This window comes from Daldinia decipiens, assembly GCF_022478715.1.
Source record: "Daldinia decipiens strain CBS 113046 unplaced genomic scaffold F4813scaffold_3, whole genome shotgun sequence".
NCBI lineage: Eukaryota > Fungi > Ascomycota > Sordariomycetes > Xylariales > Hypoxylaceae > Daldinia > Daldinia decipiens.
Genome location: NW_026054546.1, coordinates 1,114,972 through 1,130,779, shown reverse-complemented (window position 1 = coordinate 1,130,779; position 15,808 = coordinate 1,114,972). Strand labels below are relative to the sequence as shown.

The window sequence follows — 15,808 nt, the reverse complement described above, 5'->3', positions numbered from 1 at the left end:
TACCGACCCGGCATAATGCCTTTGAAGTAAGCAGATAGAAATAGCAACATGGGAAAATACATCAATGCTCTCTTAGGTCAGAGCTGAGCCTTTATCCCTGAACTTCGTAATTCAATCCATTTTTCTTAAACGCCATAGAAGAATACTGGCAAGCACCCCACCATCACATCGCCGGTTTTAGAAATGCCATTGAAATGCATTATTTCATCTCATCCCTATTCCTATTATCATCTCCCATTCATAGATGGCGATTTGCTCTTCCCTCCATAGCCACCCCCCCAAAACAGCCAAGGTAATTAAGCGAAGTTGTCGCTTCTGTCAACACCTGGGTCTTCCATCTCTGTGAAATCGTGGAAGTGCTCAGGGCGGTGCTGATCGTTATAGAACGGCAGCGGCGTGTCAAGCTTAACGTGTACCGGTTTCTTCTCCAGGCCGATGAAGTTACTACCCATAAAATTATAGTTCCACTTTCCGTCCTCCGGCACGAGGAAGAATCCTCTGTACCGCGGGCTGAGCAGAAGCTTACGCTTGACTCCCATAGAAGTTGTAAATCCTGCCGGCGAGTCGCTGCCGAGATCTTTATTTTCGACACCCCATCGGTATCCCGCGGGGGTCAACGCCCAAGCAGATAGAGAGACGGAACCGGGCGTGAAGGATACATCAATCGTCACCGTCTTTTCCTTGTCCCGCTTTTGATGCCGGTCGAGGTTCTGAGCGTGCATCGTGACGTCAACCGCAGACATATACGGAAGTTCGTTCCCGGCCATAGTGTGGATCACACCGAGAGGTTCCATACTCGCGAGATATTCGTGCTGCGGCAGTTGGTGAGGCGCTTGGGTATAGCGCAGGTTACCTATTTGAGGAACCATGACAATACAACGAATCTCTTTGACTTGGTCATTATCAGGCGCAGAAACACCATACAGGTACCCTGCAATTTGTACACGAAGATCGGCAATAGTAATAAACTTCTTCAGGATATTGTTAGGCATGACGTAAGTAATGTCGTCCAAATCGTTGTCAACAGACGAGACGTAGATATTGTTGGCTCGGGTTCGCAGGTTTGAGGTAGCAATGGCTCTAGTACGCCATTCCGTCTTGGACGAAAACTTCTCTTGTTCAAATCTTGAAGTGGTGGTAACGATAAGCTCTTCGCCATGGACGTTTTGAGTCTTCGTGGTAACGGCAGTAATTTGCTGCTGCTCCTGCTGCTGCTTCTCAATCTCCGCAGCCTGCTGTCGTTGCATCGATGGCGCAGAGATCTCCATACCTAAGATGATGTCTCGGACTTCGCTACTCGTCAAGCTGGAGACGTTCACATTGTTCTTCTTTCCATAGTCGTGCAGAATCAAATCTCGTAGCTGTGTTTCAACCTTGATCCAGTCTTCATCCGACAATGTGGGCCAAATATGATGCACTTGAGTTATAACAGTCTTGTCGGGCCGTAGAATGAGTTTTGTCTTGTCCGGGTTAACGTGAAGTGCACGTAGGATGAGAACAAGACGAGAGAACGCTGTGTATGACGAGATGCTCTTAAGCCATTCATCGTAGAGGTTGAACAAAACCATCTGAGGTTCCGTAGCACGAAGAATCATATCGCCTAATTTCTCGACTTTCATTGCCGCCTGGAAGGGTAACTGCAGTTCTGACGCTCGAATAGAGATGTTCGGGAAATCTAACAAGTGAACCTCTAGAGGATCTAGTAGGCCTTTACGAGTAACGATGAGCTCCTTCGGCTGTTCTTCAACTGGTAGCGATCGGATGAGAGCTGCAACTTCTTCAGCCGTCTTCCACTTGGCTAGTTGACCGAGACGCTTTTGTCCAGCCCAGACGCTAGTATGAATGATCTTCAGGAACAATTGGCCAGTTCGGGGATTGAAGATGAAAATTGCTCCGTTGATTGGCTTCGTGGTCAAGTTACCTTCGAAGGTCTTGTGGATAGTAACTCGGTACACGTTGGTATCGTCGATGAAGAGCTTCGTCTGATTACTGAACAATTCGGAGTAGTTCTGAGAGTTGAGGAACTCTTGGTTGCTCTCCGAAGCGTAGAGTTGGAGACCCTTCCTGATACGTTCACGGAGAACGTAGAGTGCCGGGTTGGCTTTCATGATTTTAGCCATAGCCTGTTGTACCAGGACCTTTAGACCTGGGAAATATTGTCCGTAGGCGGAGTAAAGGTTATAAGCAAGATCGATACCAATCATTAGACCCGTTGCTGATGGGTAGATACTCATGCTGTCCTGAGTGTAATCCAAATACTTCGCGCGAGTATAGCGCTCAATATCGTGAGAATCATAGTCACCATACCGAAGCTGGATATCAAGCCAGAATTTGTTAGTTGTAGTAGGCTCGATTATGTCCTTGGTGTCGTGCAGAAGAGATGGGCGAGTTACGTTCCATTTATTGCTAGCGAAAAGTAGGATATCTGCGCAGGAGCTATTCATCTTGTACGACTTTCGAGGATGAATGGTTTCTTTCTGGACCGTCTCGATTCCAAGGGACTCTAGCTCCTGGTCGAACACTTGGCAGAAATCCATGACGACGGACTCGTGAATCTTCTGCCACAAGTGGGCACGGAAAATCTGAATGAGGGAAATTTTCAGAGTAGGAATCTTACCGTGTAAGAAGATACCTGTGAGATCAAGTTGGACTTGGAAACCAACATAAACGTTTGCCCGGTTGATGGTAGGCGACCACCAAAGCGTAAATCGACGGTTGGGAATCTGGTTTAGACCGGATCTTTGAGCGTTGGTTAACTTCTTGAATTTCATGGATTCTTCAAAACCACTGTTGTGGAGCACAAGATAGTCATGTCGCAAATAGAGCTGATCTTTGTCGACCCGGAAACCTGCCCATTCGGTAGCTTCCGTCTCAAGAGCGATGTCCTTGACAGCAAAACTATGGGTTTGAGGGATGAACTGTGTAGCTCCTATCTTTCGCAAGAGGAGGCATGGAATTTCACTCAGGTCTCCGGATATCTCAGCAAACAATTGAGAGTGCTGCTTCTTGGTCAAGACACTAAACCCTAGCGAACGTGCAAGGGAAACAGTATCCCAAAACTGAGCCGACTGCCCGAGACCGTTTTGACAGAAACCAAACACGTTCTCCGGAGAAATATACCAGCCGTTAGTGTCGAGTAGGCCAGCAAGAACAGCGAGACGAACGGATCGTGAGTTCCTCATAAATAGAGAAGGGATACATCTTTGGTTAACGCCAAATTTGCCGAGGGCTTGGAGGAGTGCATCGATGCTTGATGTATCCGTAGTACCGTTAACAATTCGACTAGCTAACTGCTCTGCTTCTTCTTGTTGCAGACTTCCATACGCTCGCTGGCCAGTCTGCAGACGAATGACATGCTGGTGGTTATGATCCTCAGAGCCATCTTCTTCTCCGGAGCTAATCTCCTCTTCCTCACTAGTTATATCTAGAAGGTCTAGGTCGGCGTCGGAATTTTCATAAAGGTCAAGCTCAACTGCGAATCTAACCAAGAATTCTCGAATCTCTGCTTCATAGTTGGCCTGCTTTGTGATGCTAGCACGTATTTTATCTCCAAGCCAGAGGCCAAGGAAATACGGGTCAACTGGAACGGCCTTTTCGGGTAATTCGAAGCCAGAAGATCTAAAGAGCTTGTATTGGTTCCTCTCTTTTGGCTCTAGAGCTGCAAACTCTGCGGCGGTCATTTCGACCGTTTCGTAGTGCCTGGCTGCTGAACCGGTAGATTTTGGGAATGATGCATGGTAACGGCCGAATTTCTTGTGTTCGTGAGAATTGTACACTCGTCTATGTCCTTGAATATTAGATTCTCCATACTCGTTAGTGAGACCCTTCTTATAGAAGACTAGAATATGGTTTGGCGTGACAACAAGATCTTCCTGACGGCCTCCGACCTTAATACGATAGAGGCGATCCTTGCCATTAACTATATTGAAAGCGCGTCGTGGTGTTCCGTCGGGACCTAGAAGCAGATCCCCCTCCTTGACGTCCTCGACAGCGATTTGAGTGTGATCGTATCGTAGCAGCTTTGTCCCTTTAGCAAGACAGGCCTTCTCCCAGAACAGACCCTCCCAAGAAGGGAAGCCCGTGGCTTTAAACAAGGTGTGCTCAAGGATCGTTTCAACGCCGCCAAGGGCCTGGATGACATCTGAACGGTATGCGTTTAGGTTCCAAAGCTTTCCGTCGTGGCGCTGGCTCGTCCACCAGAAGGGATTGCTCTTCATGAGCTGGTAAATCTTGAATTCGCTTCTAGTTCGGAAGCCCTTGTCGAAACTGAGTGTACTTCTGTCCTTTTGGAACAGAGTGTTAATACGAGGCAATCCACGGTCCCAGCTGTCCTCCAAGTCTTCTAAAGTCAAACGTCTGTTTTGCTGGTTTGCCTCTAATCGCTTCTGAGAGTATTCAGTCCAAACTCTCTGCGAATCGATAAACTCAGCTTCCCACGGGATGATATATCTAAAAATATTGGGAATGAGTGTCTCCTCGTCATGCGTCATACCAGCTCTGAAGTGGCTAACACCAACATCCGTCTGTTGCGAATAGCGCTTGTCGCTAGCTGGGATGAGAATGTGCGAACCAGATATCATTCCGAGACCACCCAGCTCCTTTGGTGTATAGAAAACGGCCGGGGGAAAACGTGACGGCATCTTCGAGTTCAATCCTATCTTTACTCGGGTTTGGATTTTGGTCTCACACTTAACGATAGTATCTAACAGATTGACCGTCGATACAGCAGCCTCACGGTAGTAGGTGAAGAGCGCAATGAGGGCTGTGTTCCACTTATTGGCGATCTTAGTGAAGGTTGTTGATCCCGAAGACATAAGAATCTGACGAATCCTGTTGTTGAATTTCTGAATGTCTTCCTCCGTAACTTGTAAGAAGGCGTGTGCCGTCCTCTCCTTCGTGGTATTGTCCACGAGAGACCAAACGCTATCCTTGATAGGGAACTCATCATTCTGATTCCTGATCTTCGGCAGAATACGAACCTCGAATCCACACATGGAGAAGAGCAAGTTTGGATTATCACGGCTATAGACGCTAGCGAAGGTATCGTCCCACTCAATCGTAGTAACAGACCGAGGGAGACGGTTCTTCAGATCCCAAAAGACGGCTCGGCCAAGGTTGACGTCGTGCCTCATCAACCGCATGCGGGAATCCCTCGGCCAGCATTTCTTGCTCTTGTAACCGATGACGTTTTCAAAATTTGGATCGGGCTGCTCCGTCAGGAACCGTTGAATGAGATCTCGCGACTCCTCCGCCGAAAAACGCAGGAAGACCCATATCTTGTCGATATATCTTGTATATAAGCGGATAGGATGCTTAGTCTCCGTCTCACGGTCACGGAACTGAAGGAAATCATTAGGGGCGGATGGTGGGCCGGCAATTTCGCTAGCTCGGTTCAAGCCAAGGAGCAAGAGGTCAAGAACAAGCCCGTAGTACTGGAAGACAAAACCAGAGAACTGAAGACCGCGTATCATACCGTAACTGTTAACATGATTCATGTCCTTGTAAGTTAGCTGTACGTTGTTCTTCGAGCTAATGTAATCTGCCAGGTTGTGGTCCATGATCAATCTTAGGAGTCTGTTAAGGAGGGTCAGATCTATCTTCTCATAGACCTTTGAGAGCTCAGTTTCAATCATCACATTGCATTCGCCATCCGCACTCTCCCAAACTTTTTCTAAGTTGTTGATGCCCTGGGCCCACTTATACACCAGTAAGGGTGGCACCTCAGAATCCGAAGGCTTGATCCAGGCGGGGAAGAGGTGTCGCTGATCGGCCTGGTACCAAAGATACTGGTCAAGGTAGGCATCGCTGATCTTTTCTATCGGTTCTATGTCGTAAACAGGATTGATAGTGCTGTAATTATCGTTCATATCAATTTGCACTTCCTTGAAGGCTCGCTGCGTAAGTAGGAACCGCTTAATCCTTTCTAGAGTAGTGCCCGGGCTGTCATAAGCCTGCTCAATCAAAGCTAACTCTTCCCGCTGGCTTTGGTTGAGGCGACCTTTCACAGAGTATGCCTCTCGTAGCCTTTCGAGAGCAAGGATTAATATTTTCGTATCGTGCTTGTACGATACACTTGGGAAGGGAATTGGGGTAAACTTCCGTGATTCAAGCCAGTGCACCGTAGTTGTGTAGATCGCCACGGCTTCTTCAGACGATACATAAGGTCCATCCTTCATGTAATTATGCTGCCTCTCTTGTTCGGCCTTAAGCCAGAGACGTGTCAAGCGACCTACGTTCTTCTTCGCGACCGTCTTATCAACAGTAGCACCTCGCCGGATACGCTCACGATTGTAATGAGCAACAGAAATCCACCAGTCTGCCTTCGACTTGACGTAGCGGAGAATGATGTTTTCAATGGGTGCAGGTAAGCCGGGAACTTTCCATGGAATGTTACTCTTCCAACACCTCCAGGCTTCGGATAAGTGTTGAAGAACAGTGTTAACTTTATTCTGTTTGATACCCTCGGGCATCATGTCCATTAGATCGGCCATTACGGAGGCTCGGAGCTCAAGGTCGAAGTGCGATTCAACACGTTGCTTGGTCACGGTCTTGGCTACACCCTTACTGTGGCGTCCTTCGAATTGACGCGATAGCAAGTTTCCAAGCCATCGCTCAAGAAGAGGAATGATACCTCTCATGAAGAAGAGCCAGACACGCCAGGCAGGCGCCCAGAAACCACATCCAGGGCCCTTACCAACGGGCCCGCTGTTGAACCGATAGTAGATAAGATGCTTTAGATCTTTGCACGACCGGATCTGATGCATGAGCTTATACTTGTAACGGTACATACCAGTCAGCTGGCCAACATGGTTGAAAGCGTAGAGAATACCATCCGCCAATTGGAAAGCATCAATGTTACCCAACCGATATTGTACCTGTGCGTCGACGATGAGCTTCGTCAGGCGTAATATTTCACGCATTAAATGGAAAGCATTTCCGAATCGCGACTTCTTTCGCTCCTTCGTCGTTAGTGTTTTCACGGGCTTAAGATTAAAGTTGTAATCCAAATGGAGGTATGTAAGATTCTTTCGGTGAATTAGGAGGTTTAACATGTTAAATCCCTGCCGACAAACTTGAAGACCAGCTTCAACCCAGTCAATCGTCGTCTGCTGGAAGAACTTGGTCTGCTTCAAGCTCTTCAGGAGACTTTGGCGATTGAGCGCCTTCGGCTTCTTCTTGTGAAGCTCATTGAGAACGTACGTCTTGAGGAGCTTCTGATACGATACTCGGACCTTGACGGGCTGCTTCGGAGGACAGTGCTCAAGGTACCACTGCTTCACAAGAGGGACATCTTGTGCACGCACCATACGACCGGACCGACGATCGAATGGGAAGGGAGCCCACCAGAGGGCAATAGCAGATGATGTATCTTCAGTGTAGAGATCCTCATCGGCTAAGAAAGGCTCAACGCCAGCTGGCAACTCGAATGTGTCCTCTTCGGGCTCTTCGAGGTTCCCGGGGCCGAATATCTCGTCCTCGTGGCTAATAGTAATGTTCTTTGGCGCAACCGAGCGGGAAGAGATAGGATTAATCATAGGATCGAAATGGAATGCGGGCAGATTAGGGTCTTCAGACTTAGTATACACGATTTGGGGGTGAGAGTACCAGTTAAACTGGACGCTTCGAGGAAGAGAGTTATAGAGGTAAGGATAGGCGACCCGGTACTCGGTTCGGATGGGAAAGCGGAAAATAATTCTGTCGATGGCATTGAACTCCCCAAAGTCCTCATCATTCGGATCGATATCCTTGTACAACGGTTCGAACCGAGGACCGCCGGGTAGTGCAACATTTAACGCTTTGGCAGTAAGGAAACTCTTCAAATCAAAGAGGTAGAAATAGTTCTGGTCGAATATCTCACTTAGTAACGGGCGACTCAGTCGGTGAAGCGCTGCCATCTGCGGTAATGTGAGATTCCACTGTTTGTAACTCGGCCCATTGACGTGCTCGGTATCAACTAAGGGCCGATGGTCATAAAACCATTCATAGACGGCACCGTCTTCTTCCTCGTCGAGCTCCATCTGAATGGGTTCTAATGGTTCCACGTCCTCAATGTTCTCCGACCAAGACAGCGGAGGTTCTTCGTCATCAAACGGCGGGAATCTCATCCTCTTGAATAGTCGTCGATCACTCTTCTCCTTTCTCATGGTCAACCACATCGTGGCCCATTGCGCGTGGAATACGGGAGGAATAACTCGAGGAATCTCGTTTACGAGCGTGAGGCATCCGTTGACGTGGTACAACACCTTAACTTCCCTTGCCGATTCCCACGGCATAGGCATGTTCTCTAGCAACTTCATAACTGCGTGCGGCATGAATTTTAACGCACCGAGATAGCTTCGCTTGTCGCTGGTGTACTTTTTCTGAGAAACGTCACCAATATCCTTCACGATCTTACGTAGATGCTCAGGAGGCATATCAGCCTTCTGGGTCTCCACGAAGCCTCCCTTGCGCTTCTCTCCAAAGCGATTTCGCTGATTCCGAAGCCATTCCTTCTTCTTCTGCGCAAATTTCGCGGTCTGCAGGTCGGTTGGAGGCCGGTATCCAGGGGGGGGAGGAGCTGGAGCTCCAGGCGGTGGAGGAAGAAAATCTGATGGAGGACCTGGTGGAGGAGGAGGCGGCGGAGGAGGTCCCCATCCAGGAGGAGGTGGAGGAGGTTGGAAAGACGACATCTCCAAGTTGATGAATATCGAAATTACGCGACTTTTTTAGATGCTGTCGCTATCGCGGCGCGATCTGTCGCGCGAGGATGCTAGGAACACCAAATACAGCCAGACACAGGCGTTGGCTCCTAGCAATCCTGAAATGGAAAATTAGAGTTAAGGCCGTAATCGGGCGCGTCGTCTCCCTGATTGACCGACGCGAAAAGAAGATTAAAGTTGTTAAAGTGATGGAATTCCTCAAAGGTTAAACTATGTAGGGGCAATTTTTCCTGACTTTTTGGTCCCCACCCAGACTTTGGCAAGCCGGGGGTTAGACTAGAATGATTACATAATGAGCTTTATCGGCAGGCGGTCACGTGGATAAAACTAGGTGGCGTTTTGAGTAGGAGAGGCTAGTGCTTGTGGCTAAATCAAAAACCCCACATCGCAATTTCCATTGGTTTAATCAATAAGCGGGCTAAAGATCCATCCCACACATTTGTTCCGTAAAAACACCAAAATTCATCCCTCACAAAAAAAGTTGCAAAGGAAGAAGTCAAACCATTCTACCAGCAACATCAGTCAAAATGGGTAACAACCGAGTCACCTACCGCCGTCGCAACCCGTACGTCTCCCAACTCGATTGAAATATTCATAAAATCCGAATAATTCCTACTCCTAGGAACGCGTAAAGCTAACATGTCGCTTAAAGGTACAATACCACCTCCAACAAGACCCGTGTCGTCAAGACTCCCGGTGGTCAGTTGCGAGCTCTTCACATCAAGAAGCGAGGAACCGCCCCGAAATGCGGTGACTGTGGTATCAAGCTCCCCGGTGTAAGTACATTCAGTTATTTTTTGGTTATCTTAGGGGGGAAACCGAGAAGGGAGCCTAGGAAAATTCGAATCAACACCGACTCCTGCAACAACAGCTATCGTGTTTCTCTCTGGCCGAAACAATTCGGTATTACCAGCACAGGATCGAATTTGCGCAACTCTTTTCCACTTAGAACATAGATTTTACGTTGGACAAATCACCTACCAGGACCACCATGTAAACAAGTGCGAGCCTATCAAACCAATACTAACTACTTATACCAGATTCCTGCCCTCCGACCCCGTGAATACTCTCAGATCTCCCACCCTAAGAAGACCGTCCAGCGAGCGTACGGTGGTTCAAGATGCGGTAACTGTGTGCGAGACAGGATCGTGCGCGCTTTCCTGATCGAGGAGCAAAAGATTGTCAAGAAGGTGCTGAAGGAGCAGAGCGAGGGTTCCAAGAAGAAATAAAGTACCGAATGACTCTGGGATGGAATGGTTCGGCCTTCTTTGATTTGGTGTTCAGAGGGACAGGGCTGCATATCATGCGAACGGCTACCGAATAGCCTGTATCTGTTTCTAGGGCTTCTAGGGCTTCTTCTCATGATCTAGATGATCGGAATGGTATAAACGACATCAGGACTACCACTATTCATCTCATTTCTCACATCCACTATGCTGTGATACGAATACCACGACTTAATAGACATAGGCTATTTTCTAGTCTAACTTAGACCGCGTTGCCGCAACTCTCAGGGCATGTCCGTATTGCTTTGATACGCTCCCCTTATTTTCGAATAAGGAGAACACAAGCGTCCTTCCCGAATCGTAGTATTTCCAACGCACAAGAGCCCTGTCGCTATAGTTTCCATACTAGTAGTTTCTATTACGAGACCGTATGTACCTCTGAGCTTAGCTAATACGTAAATAATACGTAAATGAAAATTTCTAGATTTCCCAAAACAGCCTATGCACGAATAATAAGTGTCTCCTTTGAAATAAATACGAAAGGGTACCGTCGCTATCTAATGAGTCTAGTATTTCTTTAAACACTGCTCTTAAATGCACCACATAATATTGTATCAAATTTGAGAGTTATTTCTTTATGCCTTCATTCCAATTCAATAACATATCCTAACTAGTATAAAATTGTAAAAACATCTAATATAAAATTATCCAAAACTACAATCACAACAGGATATGTACTTGTAAGGATAATGCACAGTGTGAACCACAAGTGTATATACTGTACGAGCTTTCTCCAAAATGATGACGTTCAACCCACCATCTTTTTTGCGCAAGCTTTCAGTTCCTCCGAATGAAAGAGAGAAAACTCCAAGTTGTTCAAGGAATAGAGCGCGATGGAATTTCCTACTAGAAGCTAACAAAATAAATTACGGCCATGGCTTCTGCAACACGAGCTTGTCGGCCTTTGAATCGACTGACCACGATTTTACGACAGCCGGGCCTTCAAAGCCGCTGGCCACTACCCGCAGCAAATAATACCCTCCGCACTGCAGCCGACTGCAGAGTTTTCCCGTATGCAGCATCGCAGTTCCACACTACCGCATCGCGCCGTGCAGACGAGGAGCCGTCCCGTGCCGACCTCTCATCCCTAGATGTGCTGGGCAATACGCCCGTGCCCGCCACTTCCGTAGACGTGTGCATGTCGAACGGCTTCCGCCTCAACAGCGGCGCAGGAGTTTCCGACGGCTCCGGCGTCCTCTTAATTAACGGTGAAGCCTTCAAATGGCGCCCGTGGGCTCCTCGCGGCGAGAAACGACTGCTGAATAAGAAGGGGCAGTGGGAGGTGCCGAATGAAACCTTCGGATTGTTTGGACTGCTGTGGCCCCGACCAGGTAAGAGGCGAGGGAAATATAGGTATCTAAGTTATATATCGGTGAGCTTGTTGCTAACTAGTAGCCCGTAGATTTATTAATACTGGGCCTCGGTCCGGATATCCGCCCCATAAGTCCGGAACTGAGGAGGCATATTAGCAGCTTAGGTATGAGGGTAGAGATTTTGGACACGCGGAATGCGGCTGCGCAGTACAACTTGCTGGCTACGGAGAGGGGAGTCAACGATATCGCGGCTGCGCTGATACCCATTGGCTGGAGGGAGGGCGTGGGCGCTGCTTGAGCGATGCATATGGTCGTTCGTTATAACTGTCACGCCCGTACGGTTCACTTGGATATGGAGGTAAGAGCATAAAGAATTATGCGTTTTACAGTATCATCACTTTATATGATGGTCTTATTCGGTTGATAGATATGGGTTGGGCCGTTGCTTTAGTCTCATCCTAGGCTATAGCATTGTCTGCGTCTAAGCCTATGGACACGCAAATATGATAGTCTAACTAACAAAACTACCTAACATAGGCAGGAGGTTGAGGCAAAAATGTACTATATTGTACTACATATGGGGCATGTATATTATACGAAAATTCAAATACGACTCGGATATACGCGTTAGCACGACTCGAGTTGGGAGGGACGTTTAAGTAAATCGTCAACGCTGTTATTTCATCGATACACTTAGAAAAAAACCCAATATCGTATATAACCTACCAGATCCTATCTGGATATGAATATTAAGAAAACTCGTATGGAATCTTGTTATTGTACCACGATTTTGTGTGAAGATGATTCAAACGGATAGCTCGTCGCCGTCTTGGCGAAAGAGTCGGGGAGCACTAAAAATTTTAAGCTTGAGTCATTTAATATTCTAGAAGAGCACAGCTTTTAAATTTAATCCACAAATGCCTCTTTTTCGTCTTTTGAGGTTGCCTTAAGCGTCTTAATGTCTCATCTAAGCCAAACCCGGACTTAGACATTTAATCAAACCTAGGCCAGCCTTGCATGTTGTGGCTGATCTAGCAATTTCTTAAGATTCTAATTGGTTAATGGTGACAGTCCAATGACAGCCTTCTTGGGGAACACGTTGAGGCGCTATGACGATTCAGTGGCTGAAGGGGATAGGTATCGAGTTAGGTATGACTCTCTCGCCCGATATGCGATGTGTATAATTGGTCTTGGCTCCTCGGGTGCTAAGAGTTTAGCTTAGCTTCAAAGGTATTCCGTACCGTATCAGTCGACAATTCAATGTTCCATTGAATCGCTCACTTCACATGTATGCTGTACAACTATAACCAAACGGGTTATATCTTATTATTAGATCTCGAATTATCTGACAATTCATTGTTTTTTATTTGTCTCGCATCGTACCACCGTATATATATTTCTCTAGGGGGGCCAGCCTCGTTATCTCATTTTCATTATCTTCTTTGCTGGTTGCAGCCCAACGTGTGAATCATCTTGAGCCGATATTGCGATCTATCGTGGGAACATTACCTGAATATTGCATGAGTCGCATGCGATCTCGTCTCTCTTAGAGGGAGGGACTAATAAACTCGGATCATCACTTACAACGATACCTTCGACCTTCGGGTGTTATTTACAATACACATTAAATTCGTGGGTTCCCATTACCGTGCTCATTATTTTGACCGCAAGAACTTTTCAGTGGTAAGTCACATTCGCGTATTCAATTGATCTCCTTACATCTCCCTAAAATGGTGCGCGACTCGGTCAAGGTCCACTGCTATTGCCACTCTGGGCGCATCGTGTCTTTCGTTAATAATTGCTTCATCTCGTACATTTTCATTATCGCAGGATTGAATTGTTCCCAATGGCTTATTCCAACGCAGCCTACGCTTTCGTCGGAGACGGGCGAAACGCCCCCGGCCTCATTATCATCTTAGTGGGGAGTGCATGGTTTCTGTATCTACGAAATCGAATGGCTAAGACCCGGGCCAACGGGGCCGAGTCGAAAGATGCGAACGCCACAGACCCCCCGCTGCTCCGGAATCACTCCAAGGTAGTCTCATATACTGCACACCGGAGTGGTATAACTTACCCCGGCATTCGTGTCTTCTATCGACGCCATCCTAAAGCGGATGAGCTTCCCCGGCATCCAGCTTCGTTACCTCTCTTGGTATTTATTCACGGCCTTGGAGGTTCCATCGCCCAATTTCACCCCCTTCTCACCAGTCTCGTCAACTCCGCATCTTGCCTGGCTGTTGATCTGCCCGGATGCGGTCTATCCCAGTTTGCCCCAACATCGTGGAATGCGTATACAACAGATGCGCTGACCGACTTACTCGAGACCGTCATCGATGGCTATCGGGAGAAGGACCAAGGGCTTGTCCTAATCGCCCATAGCATGGGGACTGCGATTGCGGCAAGAATTGCTAACAAGCAGTCTGCGTTCTACTTACGGCCTCCTTCCCATGTGATGGGATTAATCGCAGTATGCCCCGTGTCCGGGCCACCACCGCGGCGGGCAGTGCGTAACATTCGCATGCTACTTTCGCTTCCAGATTTCATCTTCAATCTCTGGCGGGCTTGGGATAGATGGGGCGGCCCCGAGAGCGCCAGCGTTAAGCGTTTTGTCGGCCCCGGGGCAGACCTCGAGGCCCGGCAGCTCCAAGACAAGTTTAATAATGGAAGTCGGACTCCGGTGTTCCGTCGAATGGCGTGGGGCGCATTGCCGACATATTCTAAAGACGGCAAATTCGTCGGGGGTATGTTTGGCGAACCCACTTGGGCCGGCCTCAATATTCCGGTCTATCTTATTGGTGGCGAGTATGATACCGTCACGCCGCCTACAGAAATAGAAAAGATTCGCAGTCTTCTCGAATCGGCAACCTCGGAAGGTAGTTCCCCTGAGGATATGTCTAACACTAGCGAAGTGGGTGCAATTGTGGACGCCGCAGCCCCAGTGAACACTACATCGGCACCACAAGCACACATGCCGGAATCGATCGAGGCGATTACCGACGATGATTTTAAACGGAAGCAGCAGCAAACGTCAAACGTAGAAGAGCATTATGAAGACCCTACCACGCCTAGGGACCAGGACTCCATCGGCGGTATTCCCCCACAACCCCAGCACCCGGCCAAGATCATTAAAGTCACATTGTTGCCAGCTGGACACGCTATGCTTTACATGCCAACCACGGTTCGCACTTTAGCAGGGCTAATAGGCGACTTTATGAATGATCACATCACCGGTCGATTTTCGCTGTAGGTTTACTCTTTACATCAGTCTAATTCTCTCATCTGCTTAACTTATCACGAATAGGGGGTGGCAGCTACAACATCTCTCGCGCGACGGCAAGTGGGACGTTAAAAATCTTGCCAAGTGGAAAAGCGTCCAACCCGTTTCTAAGCCCATCGGAGGAGTCTTTCGCGCGATGAAGACACTCCGCGAGGTCGACGAAGAGCATTCCCCTAAAGTCTTCACGGCTAAATGGTATGTGTCGCAAACTACGACGGATGGATTTTTATTAACTCTCTTCAGGGGCGACATAATTAAAGATATTATTGATATAAGTCATGCAGATCCGGTGTACGACCCCAAAAGTTTTGGAGAAGGGATCAAGTACCACAAGTTCCCGACGGTATCTAAAATCCCACCAACAGATACGGAGGTGGCCAGTTTTATCAAATTGGTGGACCAGATCCGGGTGGAGCAAGCGGAGCGTGCGGCAGATGAGCAGTCTTTTATCGGCGTCCATTGTCACTACGGATTCAACCGCACTGGTTACTTCGTCGTGTGCTATCTCGTCGAACGTTGCGGATACGGAGTCCAGCAGGCCATCGAAGAGTTCGCGGTCAAACGACCAAATGGTATCAGACATTCTCACTTCCTCGATCGCTTGTACGTTCGCTACGCTCCCGCCATACGGAAGTAATCGTAGATTTATCTCATCGCATCTCTGGGTCTAGCAGGCACTCTTCTTCATCGGAATTGGTTTGGTATTTGAGGGTATTTTAAATCTCGGGTTTAGAACTAGGAACTAGGTGTATGAGCTGTAGGGATGAGGGTTTATTGCTATGCTTTTTTCTATCTTCTCCTTCTTTTCTAGAGCCCACTCTGTACGACTACCGGAGCGTTTGTATCTCGACGTGTAGGCGTTTACCCAATAGAGGACTAACTATTTGGTTTACTCTACGTTATTTCTGTGCTCGGGGGTTTTATTGTGGATTTACCTGTCAGGTTGTATGTGTGAGACTAAGCTAGAAGGTAAAGAGACGGATGAGCTTACAGCAGGTAGTGTAGGTTCCAATTGCGACGAGTGTGAATACCAGCAACGTAAAGTCCTTGGCCGTAGTTTGTTACAATGCAGATCACATTAATTTTAATCGCACCCAGAGATTTCCACAGCTTAGTGTTTTTAGTTTACAGATGCGAGATAGAAAATACCTGTCACATCACTTCACATATTTAGGTACCTGACTTGCTCATGGTTCATTGCACTAAAGAAAACGTCGCTCATTATTTTACCCT

General features: G+C 47.8%; 4 protein-coding genes across 4 annotated transcripts; 3 read left to right on the top strand and 1 right to left on the bottom strand.

The window, feature by feature from the left end:
• Positions 1 to 296: 296 nt before the first annotated feature.
• F4813DRAFT_378774 (PROCN-domain-containing protein) lies at positions 297 to 8,669 on the bottom strand (the record flags this gene model as incomplete). Its single annotated transcript, XM_049245372.1, has 25 exons — positions 297 to 371; positions 411 to 496; positions 527 to 2,918; positions 3,582 to 3,699; positions 3,811 to 6,203; positions 6,234 to 6,395; positions 6,435 to 6,499; positions 6,533 to 6,611; positions 6,654 to 6,773; positions 6,807 to 6,950; positions 6,981 to 7,025; positions 7,074 to 7,163; positions 7,197 to 7,244; positions 7,281 to 7,475; positions 7,509 to 7,620; positions 7,666 to 7,745; positions 7,788 to 7,888; positions 7,928 to 7,954; positions 7,994 to 8,012; positions 8,043 to 8,106; positions 8,152 to 8,284; positions 8,327 to 8,339; positions 8,370 to 8,390; positions 8,436 to 8,563; positions 8,600 to 8,669. 25 exons carry the CDS (start codon positions 8,667 to 8,669, stop codon positions 297 to 299), a joined length of 6,780 nt encoding a protein of 2,259 aa, XP_049103844.1.
• A 464-nt stretch (positions 8,670 to 9,133) lies between these two features.
• Positions 9,134 to 10,224, top strand: F4813DRAFT_346062 (ribosomal protein L34Ae). The gene is made up of 3 exons (XM_049241819.1): positions 9,134 to 9,264; positions 9,352 to 9,475; positions 9,740 to 10,224. Exons 1-3 carry the CDS (start codon positions 9,227 to 9,229, stop codon positions 9,926 to 9,928), a joined length of 351 nt encoding a protein of 116 aa, XP_049103843.1. The 5' UTR covers positions 9,134 to 9,226; the 3' UTR covers positions 9,929 to 10,224.
• Positions 10,225 to 10,765: 541 nt separating this feature from the next.
• On the top strand, positions 10,766 to 12,067 carry F4813DRAFT_346058 (uncharacterized protein). Its single transcript, XM_049241818.1, has 2 exons — positions 10,766 to 11,316; positions 11,388 to 12,067. The coding sequence occupies exons 1-2, from the start codon at positions 10,860 to 10,862 to the stop codon at positions 11,594 to 11,596; spliced, it is 666 nt and encodes a 221-aa protein (XP_049103842.1). The 5' UTR covers positions 10,766 to 10,859; the 3' UTR covers positions 11,597 to 12,067.
• A 472-nt stretch (positions 12,068 to 12,539) lies between these two features.
• On the top strand, positions 12,540 to 15,736 carry F4813DRAFT_346056 (alpha/beta-hydrolase). Its single transcript, XM_049241817.1, has 4 exons — positions 12,540 to 12,981; positions 13,164 to 14,541; positions 14,600 to 14,770; positions 14,819 to 15,736. The coding sequence occupies exons 2-4, from the start codon at positions 13,253 to 13,255 to the stop codon at positions 15,210 to 15,212; spliced, it is 1,854 nt and encodes a 617-aa protein (XP_049103841.1). The 5' UTR covers positions 12,540 to 12,981; positions 13,164 to 13,252; the 3' UTR covers positions 15,213 to 15,736.
• Positions 15,737 to 15,808: the final 72 nt, after the last annotated feature.